General features: G+C 38.6%; 1 protein-coding gene across 1 annotated transcript; it reads right to left on the bottom strand.

Annotated features, from left to right (window-relative positions):
* Window positions 1-1,860: 1,860 nt before the first annotated feature.
* Window positions 1,861-6,373, bottom strand: fitm2 (fat storage inducing transmembrane protein 2). Its single transcript, XM_044352712.1, has 2 exons — window positions 6,165-6,373; window positions 1,861-3,650 (listed from the first exon to the last, which is right to left on the bottom strand). Exons 1-2 carry the CDS (start codon window positions 6,335-6,337, stop codon window positions 3,041-3,043), a joined length of 783 nt encoding a protein of 260 aa, XP_044208647.1. The 5' UTR covers window positions 6,338-6,373; the 3' UTR covers window positions 1,861-3,040.
* Window positions 6,374-11,931: the final 5,558 nt, after the last annotated feature.

Below are 11,931 nucleotides of genomic sequence, written 5' to 3'. Positions count from 1 at the left end.
TCAGACCTCCAGGGTTTAACATGTTATAATTCTGCTCCTGAACCGTGCGGCTCTTTAGGTTTAACTCATTATTTATGTGAAGTACCGGCTGGAGTTGTAAGCTTCTTTTAGTTTTATGGCTGGTTATACAGACATTCTTGCAGTGCGGTGTTCCTTTCTGTGAGTAAAGGGGGGGGGGGGATAACTGCACAGCTCAAGCCTTGGATAATGAACACAGCGATTAATGCAAGTTTTTCAGTTAGGGAGACGGGACGCCTGCTGTTTCCTCCTGCTACAGAAACTCATCTCTGCGGGCGGTGATTAGCGGCACGCTGCAGCTGTGGTAGAAAAATATTGAACCAAAGACGATCGATGCTCCTTTAACGGCGGCGTGTCCTTGCTGTGTCATATCTGATAATTAAAACTGATTTTCATTAAGATAATTCCTCTTGAAGTCTTAGAAGCCGTGGTTCATTGTGTCCAGTTTCATATTTGATATGGAGAGTGCAGTATAGCCATACAGATTTAAACTGCTTGAAATGAATCCTTTACACCTGAGAAAATAAAAGACATTTGAGATCAACAGGGAGGGTTTTTAAGTTTTAAACTGTTCTTGCATGAGCAGCAGTGATGTAAATGGCACAAAAGAGAAGATTAAAAAATATATATTACATTTTTTTCAAGTCTGGAGGTTATCAAGAAGTGTTAAAGTGCTATTTCCTGATGTGATTTTAATCATAGAATTAGCTTAATTGTGTCGACATTTCTTATTTATGTTAACTTTCAGACGCTCACTTGTTTCGTTCATTAACAAACAGCAGAGGACACTGGGAGGGGGAGGGGGGGTTAAACGTCAAGAAACGTCATAACCAGCCAATCATTGTGAACGCTCGGTATCTTCCGATTACTTCAAGACGACTTGTTCCGACTCCACTGCTTCTTCTGACTGAAGTCATGCTGCCTGAGGGGCTGGATCTGTACCTCTTGGATCACACAAAGAGTTCAAGTCGAGAAATCCTAGTTGTGATTTGTGGCCATTATATTTCACTATAGTATTTTTTTATTTTTTACTTTTTATTTTTTATATTTCTATATATGCATTTATTTATGGTGCTTTTTATGATGTTTGTTCATAAGCCTTAATTTATTCAGTTGCCATCAATGACAAATAAATTATGAAAATGGAATATACTGATTCTGGTTCTTATTTTGGCAAAAATGTAGAGCTCGTGATTTGTATTTGACATGTCATGAAAATGCACACATCATTGCTGGAAAATGGTTATTTACTTGGGACGTGTTATTTTTTTGTCAACAAATCCCATGAAAAGACCAAAACCAATAATGTGTTAATCTGTCTCTAAATACTTTGACCTCCATTGAATCCTACTGAGGACGGGTCACAAATATATAGTTTCAAATATAAGTAATTTCCATTAACAGCTGGGTATTGTAGTTTTTAGCAAACCTTACTAAAACAGGAGTAAATAGCTGTTGGGAACTATTTTCACCTGCAGATTAATACACATTTGGTAATCTAGCACAGAGCTCCAACGATTAGTCGATTAATTGATTGAAATACTAAACTTCATTGGTTCCAGCCTCTTAAATGTGAGTATTTTCTGGTTTCTTTAGTCTCCTATGATAGTAAACTGAATATCTTTGGGTTGTGGACTGTTGGTCGGGACAAAACAAGACATTTTGGGTTGCATATTGGGCTTTGGGAAATGGTGAACGCCATTTTTCACAATTTTCAGACATGGTTTTGATTAATCGATAATGAAAACAATTGTTAGTTGCAGCTCTAATTTCATGGTTCATATGGCAGCAGCAAGACGGTGTATGTGGCATCGACTCAAAGTAAACAACAGCACCCACGTATATAATTTATGTGTTTTTATTCATTTCGGACAACAGTGCAGCTCACAGAGGAATAGGCTACTATATAAATATATATATATATGCGTATATAAGGCTTTGACAATACTTGTTAGTGAGCTTTTAGACCAGAAAATACACAAAGGTGCTGTGTTTGGAGAGGGATGATATGATCAGGAAAGTCCGGTTTGAGTAACAGATCCATGGGTTTAAAGGCTTATCAGTCTACCAGGAATGTGTTGCTTGTTGAACATGTTTGCTCATCAGATGATGCTGCATTGTTACTGTGGACGACTCTACATTTTTTGGAGTAGATATCCTCCCCATTGGCACCCCCAAAGCATCTGAATGCAGCCTTAAAAAGGAGAAATTCAATTCTGGTCTTTTCATAGAATGAGTATTGAATATTTCCAGGTTTGTCCTGTTAGGCATGAATAATAAATAATAATAATAATAATAATAATAATAATAATAATTTGCACTTGCAGGGTTGTCCTACTACTGGAGTGCGTGTATGACGAGAAATTATAAATCTTTATATATCTGCTATTCTTAATCAAACTCTACATCCTCCGAGAAAACTTAACATTGTGTTGCTGCTCAGTCACAATAACCCCAAACCACATATGATTAAAAAATGGACAGCTCATTAAAATCTGGTAAAACGTAGGTCTGCTGCAGTGACAGTGTCGGATCTGACTTTGTTCTGAAGGTTTTTTATATTTAATAAAAACAGGGTATCTACTGCACATTGGCCTGTAAAAATACACATCATCGTCAACCAGTGCTTCGCGACTGGAGCTGTAAACATTCTCAAGTATTCCCACTCACACATCTAAAATCTGTGATTATTCATCCACATTAAAGTAAATCATTTCAAGGCAACAAATTGTGAGACGAACAATGGTATAGCATGCGAGCTGCAAAGCCGGACAGCAGAGCAACATTTAGCTTTTATCTCATATTACCAAGAGTCATTTTGGGAACAGCAGCTGCCAAACACTGTGGACGAACCGCACGCCACTTATCCTGAACAAAATGACCTTTCTACAAGGAGGGAATAACTTAAAATAGCACGGGCAGCTTGGATCCAGAGACCAATAAGTAACATAAGTGTAGTGTGTTGTTTTGGGGAAGGCTGCAACAATGGCTACAATGTCGCATAGGAAAGTATGACGACAGCCTATTCGTGTAGTTTCTGTTCTTGTAGATGGCGCTGAGGCGGGAGTCCTGGAGACAAAGGTTTTAGATACCAAACCCGATATGTCAGAAACCACCCTAACAGGCCACATATGGTCCCGAGCAACTTGTGAGACATGTCGTGGAAGTAAACAGAGGTGCAGGCAAACATCCACACCCATATAATCACTATCAGATTCAAGGCCACGTACAGCAGGTTGAGGACCATCTTCGGCAGCGCGGACAGACTGGCTGTCTTCAGGAACGCCATCGGAGCTGTTTCCTCCATGATGAAGAGAGCGGAGTAGGCCAGGATGAAGGAGTGTCCTGAGATGTCGTAGCCTTGCCACCGGAAGCCGGCGTGCCTGCAGCTGGCTTTGGATGTGAGCTCCTTCTTGATGACATCCATGGCGTCGGTTTCAAAACAGGAGCCGGTTATGTCTTCGATGTAGAAGAAGGCCCCCGTGCAGACGTACCACACGGCTGTAGCCACCACCAGAGACAGCAGCCGTCGGCTGAGGAAGACCACGCTCCTGCTGAAGGAGGAGTTGGAGAGGAGGAGGAAGGGTGTCAGCAGCAGCAAGGTCCATCCCCAGGACAATTTGACAAAGTACCTGCAATTAAAACAATATGTGTTATTCAGGTTTATTCATGCCTTTATCTATCAGCTCATCTGCACTCTGATGTTTCAGATATGAGGCCACTTTGTTCACCATTAATTTTACTAGAAATCTTCATATGAATCAGCTGAAAAGAAAATATGTTGTACAAGAGAAAAAGAGGCAGTCTACAGCCCTAAAGTCAAAGCTAAAAATATTTCATCCATCCAACTTTTTTTTTTTCTTGCATAGAATATTTAACTGGAGTAGTAACACCTGTGGTTTCTGTGATACAGAGACAGCAATGAGACTGTGGAACATCTTTTCAGAGCTATTGATGAAGGAGAAAATTGCAGATTTAAACACTTTTGCTGAATGACAGTCACTGCAACTGAAAGTGACATTAATGGGCTAACACTTTTTAGTTAGCTCAAATGCTAAGCCTACAGTAACACAAGTGGAGAAGAGTCAAAGTCAGACGCGCGTTATACAGCAGTATTACCTCAGGTTTGCTGACATTAGCAACCACAAGCTACTGCTCATATAAGACCGAGTCAAGCTGTAGTCTCTGATAAGGAAGGGTGTGTTTTATTACTTATGAATTTCATTGGTTGGAGGAAGAATGTGTTTCTTTCTGTATTTCTTCTGCAAAGACATTACATAATCTCATTTTAAGCCCCAAATTATAAATGGAAGACGGCACTAATCTCTTTGTAGGTCTTCTTCAGTGTATGAAAGTCAAACATGCTCTGATACTTCTCTCTTTACTGGACTAACTTCTGCTGATTGGAAAAAGAACCAAGAACCCATCTTATTGTGATTTTATTATTAAACATTTGTTATCTTTTTTGTTTTGAATTGAATTATTGAATGATTTAAGTAATGTACGGTGGCCCTGAAAGCTCAACGCACTGCAACTTAAAAAAACAAAAAGCAAAACACATACAAAATGACAAAGACAAGCAAATGAAGGAAACAACTGACAATTTGACAACATGAACAGCATGCAAAGTAGGAAAACACAAATGAATACTTCATCCAAGTCATTTCCATTGTGTTGTGTGCGAACATGCAGCCTTTATGTATATGTTGCGTTTTCTGTATTTGCAGGACGTTTCTATATTGGTTCAAATTTATTTTCTATTTCTATTGAATTTTCTAAACTAAATGCTGCACATGAGATGTAAAACTGACAAAGCTGTTTTCTTCATTTGTTCATACGTTACTTAAATAGTTCAATAATTCGGTTTGAAAGAAAACAAAAAACAATTCCTGGTAGATTACTTGGGAACATTTTGGTATCTGATAAGCCTTTAAACTCATGGATCTGTTACTCAAACTGGATCATATTTCATTATCACACTGGTACCTGAAGCAGTTTGTCCCCCACCCAAACCAACACCACCCCTTTATGTATTTTTTTAATCTAAATACTCACTAACGAGTATTGTCAAGTACTGCTAAAGCCTGATATAGAGTAGAGTATTTCTCTCCGCCATAGAGCTGCACTGTTGCCCAAAAACTCATAAAAACACATAAATGTTTGCTTAAGTTGCAGCGTGTTGAGCATTACTACTTAAATAATTCAATAATTCACTTCAAAATAAAAAAAGATAACAAATGTTTAATAATAAAATCACAATAAGATTTTATTTAATTAAAAGTTCTTTTTTCAATTAACAGAAGTTAGTCTAGTAAAGACTATTAGAGCCTAGTAAAGTATTTTTGACCTTAAACACTGAAGAAGACCTACAAATAGATTAGTGCCTTCTTCCATTTATAATTTGGGTGTTAAAATGAGACTTTGTTATGACATCATTTTACAGAAGAAATAACATATTCTTCCTCTAACAAATGAAGAGTTGAAATCATGAGTAATAAAACACCAACATTAGGCCAAGTCAAGCTGTATGAGGTCTGATATATCACTCGGTCTGATATGAGCAGTAGCTTGTAGTTGCTAATGTCAGCAAACCTGAGGTAATACTGCTGTATAACATATCCCTCTGTGCCAAAGAGCTCCACTGTTGTCCAAAAGCTAATTAAAAAACACACAGAAATGTTTTCTTAAGTTGCAGTGTGTTGAGCCTTCACGGCCACCGTACGTTACTTAAATAATTCAATAATTCAGTTAAAAAAAACACAAAAATGCATAATCACGAAATGAAGACAAGTTTATATTTAGGTTTGATTTAATTAAGGGTTATTTCTCAATCAACAAAAGTGCATTTGATGCCTTAAATGTGTTTACTTGAATGCTGTCAGCACAGCAAACAGCTACAAAGCTAACTGTTTACTTCTGACCTACTTACATCTCTTCAGCGTTGCTACATTACATTATAACATTACAACATCCATTACAACACAGTCAGAAATATTTAGGAGCAACTCCTGACTGTACTTTCACCTTTCTGTCATCAGAAGTCACCTGACAGTCGGCGACAGGTGTCTTCATGAGCTTCAACCGCCCGTTTCTGTTATCAGACCTCAGCTAGCTAACAACATGCTAGCACGCTGGAAGCTACTTACACGTTCAAGGCATTTTTGCTGCTGCTGAAATATGTCTGCGGGACGAGCTCCAGCTGTTTCACAACTGATCCAATGACTGAAATGAGTAAAAAAATCCAGGGGAAGTTTTGTCGGACGGCTGGTATCCTCCAAAGTGTCACCAGCTTTTCCACAATGACATCCAGAGTTGCCATGTTGACGCCTTCTTCTTCGTCTTCTTCTTTTTTGGTGGTGGTTGGCATCCAAAAAGTTGCATTACCGCCACCTAATGGATTTAAACTAAACTCTCCACTGACTAAATAAAATAATAATAATAACCTCATCCCACCCATTTACCACTATGCTATGAATTCTCTATTTTTCAGCTGTTTGAGAGAAATGAAAAGCTTCTCTCAACAGCTGCTGCATACCTTCTCCAGAAACTCAAACGACAGCCAGAATTCTCCTTGCTGCATCTACAATTATGTCGATTTTCTCAGATTTTTGCCAAAAAGGCCACAAACTTCACCTCACAAAAGCAAAACTCATCATGCTCCCTTAGCTTCTCGTCCCAAATCGTAACATCTACTTCCTCATGCTTACGTCTCTTCTCAGCTCCAACCCTGATTATTTCTGCTTCCTTTACTCTCTTTGGACAATAAGCCTCCCATGCTGCATGACTCCCTTTGCCGGGAAGACACTCTGGATCTTTCTCACAGTCTCCTTCACAATTGTTCTCCCCACATTTACCACATGTGGCAAAATCACTCCTTCATACAAAAAACAATGACCAAACTTCCAGCAAATCTTACACCGCAAAGGTTTGGAAACATAGTGCCTTATTGGGTACGACACATGATCCAAGAACATTCTATCACTCCAAATCAATGTGAAGCATAACAGATTTAGTTTCATACTTTTTATGAACTACTTTGTCAAACCTCTTCATTCTATAGCTGTCAGTCTCCCCTTTACACTCTTTAAATCTCCTTGCATCCACTCTGCATGAGACTCCATCAACAACTTTTATTGAAGCTTTCTTGCTTGGCGGAAAACATGTCACTTGGTACATATCCACCCCGTGACTTTGGCTGTATGTTTGGGGTTGTTGTCATGCTGCAGAATACATTTGGGAACAATTAGATGCCTCCCTGATGGTATAAGGACTGCTAATGATACTAACTCCCGGACAGTCAATGACTGTCCATTGTTCCTGGTAAATAAACAAATAAAATAAAATAAATTAACATCTAAAGTGTCTAAAACCTTTGCACAGTACTGTATAAACAATATTTTCACAGTATGCCACTTTTACATGAGTAAAGGAAGGATCTGGATACTTAATCCACCACTGGATAAACCACACTGTTATTACTCTTGTACAGCACATATTTTAACTGTTACATTAACGTTTCCATTTGTATGCGGATGAAAAAACCTAAACTAATTCTGAATTCTCTCTGCTTTCACCTGCTCTTACCTCTTACTTGCCTTCCCGCAAAATCTCTCCCCGTAAGTGATATATTCACTATCACTGACCTTTCTCACAGCAGACATATTTATTTGTCATTGCAGGAAAAGCACAGGTGGAACTGATAACGTTAACAATGGAAGCTACACTGGTGAGACTTCATGTGCCAAACCAGGGTCATGAATTTGGAAAATAGAAATGGGATTCAGCTATAAATTTGTTATTAATTCCACATGTGCTTTTCCTGCTTTGACGTGTCAAAATGTCTCCCGTGAAAAAGGGTCTATTGCAACATGTCATACATCTTTTATTCTATATTTGTATAACTGTTTATGATTTAGTTAGCAATAGTCTAGTTAATCCTTCATGTCCACACTGAATGTAGATGAACTTAAAGTCCTCTTAAACTCAGTATTTTTATATATCTTAAAACATACATGGAGAACTCTCTTCTATGAAATGGACAGGTCCTAGAACTTTTGAACAGACACATATGACAAACTGAAATGTCTGCACACCATGAATTATGCAGAAAATCTATGCTGATCCCTTCCTCAGTGTGCTTATCGCTAGACTGGACAGTTGGACTATTTTCTACATAAGTCAAGTAATGTGCCAAATTGAATTCAGAAACATATCATGTAAGTTTCTGTGTCTCGTGGTTGTTCTCTTTGCTGTCCATGACCCATCGCCACTTTTACATCCAATGATCTGTCCTCTACTTCACTTCTGAATGACTTTTTTGTTGTGATTTTGGAAGTGATCTCATTTCCTAACGCAGTAGTTAGGCAGCATGAAAGTTGGGACAGAATCAGGGAAAGTCTGACTCAACAATCAAACTTAATTAAAGAATGATTATTTCAAGATGTGGAAGATTGCTCGTGTCCACAATCACACAATCAGCTCTCCATACTGCCAACAGAAATGTCAAAGAACTGAGTCAATTATTTGTGTGCTGCTCTATTATGGTTACAATGACAAGCTGGAAATTAAGAAATGACCACTGAGATATGTGTTAAACTTACACAGAGTACAGTATCTTTCAGGATTACTGTTTTAAATATTTTCAAATATGAGAGACTCAGCTACACACACAGACACACACACACACACACACACACAGAGGTACATTTGCCTTCCTCTGTACTGAGCTGAGCTGAGTCCATTCCTCTCTTGGTCAGGGTCATGTTTGCTCAGACGAAGCTTTGTAGCGTGGCATGTGGATGTAAGTCAGGAGGTCAAGGTTTCATGGCACATGCTGACCCCAATACAAGAGACCACAACCTTAAACACAATGTAGACTAATTAGAAATGTTGATTGTTGCAAATAATTGGAAACTGGCTTAATAACAAACTCATTTTTAAGTTTTTTGTAGAACCAAATCATGTTTCTCTTCTGCTAGTTGGAGGACCATTGATCAATCTACAATTATATCTAAATATGATTATGGTAATATTATATATGTATGCATGCCTTTGCATCAACCTTAAAGCCTTTTGGTGCACTGTAAAGCTCTGCAATAGTAGTGTATTCATATAGTATAACACTAAAATGGGCATTTTCCTGTACCGAATACTTTTACTTTTGATACTTAAAGTACACTTTCCAGATAATACTATCTATACTCTTTTACTTAAGTAATATTTTCAGTGCAGGGCTTTTGCAGTAGGGTATTGCCACTTTAACTCACCTATGGAAACTTTACATACCTCCTCCACCACTGGTTTTCAATTCCTGTGTGCATAGTCAAATACTGTATTCATCTGTTTGCACAGATCTCTCTTGGAAAAGAGAAAATCTCAATGAGACCTGTTTAAATAAAGAATGGAATAAAAAGTAATTAAGATTCATAAATGTACAAACAGCTATACTGCCAAATTTCATGGTAATCCACAACAGTGATGAAAGAACTGGTGCTGATGATGATGACAAAGTTGATTCCAGGTTTCGCTGAGTCATTACGATCGTACTAGAGGAAAATAAATCTCCCCAAATAGCATCTGAATGCAGGACAAAGTTTGTCCTTGATGCACTCTGACTTGGCAAACAAGCCATTTTCCAGGCACGCCTGCTGTTTGGCTGATTGTTCCTCAAGCACTGCTGCCAGACTACAAAAGGCATCTAAATTACAGTTCAGACATCTGACCAAAAGAACTGATTCAAAAAGACTTCAGATTTCTGAGGTTAGATTAAAAAAAAAGTCTTTATACAAGACAATACATTTGATGCACACTCAAATCCTGAAAATGGTTCTCATTTTGCCTCTATTGCTGCAAGACTACAGATGTTTCAATGTGAACACACTGAAGGCAAAGACTGAAGGGGCCCTCTTCAAGTATGGAAATCTCAAGCAAATATGAGAAACAGGATGAAACTCTCTGACAGACTTGACTGGTTGATCAATAGACTGAGGTTTTTCCATGCTGAGTGGAAAATGTAGCTGTGAATTATTAGAACAAACTCTTCTTCACTTTGCTCTGAAATTACTCCCACACTCGGGTGGAGACGCTGCACCTTAACGATGCTGTTTTACTGTCCACCTGCATGCTGACGCTGCAAAGAAAGCCGCTTGTAATATTTTCAACTTTCCCTCAATAACTGACTGACTTGACTTATTTGTTCTTCTTAGGGAAAGACTGAAGGAAAATGATGAGGAAGATTTTATGCGAACAAGTGAGTTCAAATATTAAATCTGCATTCATACATTTTACCTCCACCTTCCAAAGTCGATATAGTAAACATGTTGGCAAACTATTTCTTATTTACACATCAGCAGACACGGTGCAACATTAGCCTTCATTTGGAGTCGCGTTTCAGTGCAACTGATAAATGTAAGTCCAATATTCACTATCCTTTTAGCTCTGTTTTGGTTTCCACCAACTTCTGAGGGAAATATTTGGCTCTTAAGCTGCTAAATGTTCCACTATGTTCACCAGCTAGTTGTTAACTTTCTCTGTTCGATGCTGGGCAGGTAGCGCATGGTGGGTTTCTTGAAACTTTCTCACTGAAAACAACGGATAAAAGTGATGAGAGTGAAGCAAAACTTGCTGCTGAAAAATGCTAAAAATTCAATGAATTCAGAGTGAAATTTAATGTGAGTTTATCACTACGAACAATAGATTCATATTACAAGTAATTTGGTCCATTGTTATCATATATAGATTAGAGAAGCCTTAGCTGTGTGAATCTTTTTCATGTAATCTCAGCCACATCAGCTGATCTGGTAATGGCTCCAAATTTTCTATGTTTTTCTTTTCGTCAACAAATCTCATGTGCAGAGCCAAACCGACAATGAAGTCATCCTACTTACAAGTATTGTGTGTGCATCCAAAGCCTGATAAATCTTATTCCTCTGTGCTGTAGACCTCTGTTGTTGTCCAAAAACGATTAACAAAATGTCAGTGAGTCACACTGTTGCACTTGTTGACATCTTTCTTTGCCTTGAGGATCATGGTCATGATAGTTTTTTCAGAAATGATTCCAAAGACTAATAACAGAGATCACATGTTCAGTCTATGTGATGTGATTGCTGTTATTAGTCTCTGGAGCCGTTTCTAAATAAACTGAAGACTGTAATCTTTGGGGTGAAGGAAAATATCACCCGGTGTGTCTTCTTAACATGTTTTTAATCATTTTTGGACAGAAGATATATCAGTCTTTGGATACACATGCAATACTTGTAAGAAGGACCAGCTCATTGTCGGTTTGGCTCTGCACATGAGATTTGTTAACAATTAGAAAAATTGCCAGTCATATCAACAGTAAGTACAGAATCATTAGCCTCTGATTGAGAAGCTATAATTCAGGTGAAAGTAATGGTGTTTGACTAGAAGAGTCTTTCTCTGTGAAAGGCACCAGCTGCTGTGCTGTTAGAGCACTCAGACAGAGCTGAAAGGCCCGGCTGTCACCTGAAAAGCTGCGGCTCTGGGACCTTAAATATAGTTAGTGTGAGGTTTGTTTTATGTTCCCTCCCGTGTAAATACAGGAGGCCACTGAGTGCTCCTCCTCACCTTTCAGACATGACAAGGTCACACTGAGCTTTTGTATGCAAGCGCCCTACAGCACCTCGAACCAGACAGATGATGTCATGCTGCAGGGGGTGTGGGATGGTCTCTGGGAGAAACCGTCTGGTCTGGTCTGGCCAGGGAATCATCCTCTCCCCTGTTTGACCCATTTCAGACTGTTGTTCTGAGGTTTCTCTGATCAGATTCCTGCAGACTCATTCCTGCATAAATATACTGCCCGTTTAACCAAAGGAGACATCATCTGTTTTAGTGTTTTCAGTTCTGTGGAAGGGGTATCAAAATTATGAGATTGTTTTGTCCTTTGAACCCAGT

The sequence above is a fragment of the Thunnus albacares genome, chromosome 5 (assembly GCF_914725855.1).
Source record: "Thunnus albacares chromosome 5, fThuAlb1.1, whole genome shotgun sequence".
NCBI classification, from domain to species: Eukaryota; Metazoa; Chordata; class Actinopteri; order Scombriformes; family Scombridae; genus Thunnus; species Thunnus albacares.
This window is presented reverse-complemented; position numbering and strand designations above follow the sequence as displayed.

Excerpts from the sequence above, each read along its gene's own strand:
- fitm2 (XM_044352712.1), bottom strand. The coding sequence starts at position 6,337 with ATGGCAACTCTGGATGTCATTGTGGAAAAGCTGGTGACACTTTGGAGG. Across the intron at positions 3,651-6,164 it reads AGCAAAAATGCCTTGAACGT|GTACTTTGTCAAATTGTCCT; the intron begins GTAAGTAGCTTC and ends TTTTAATTGCAG.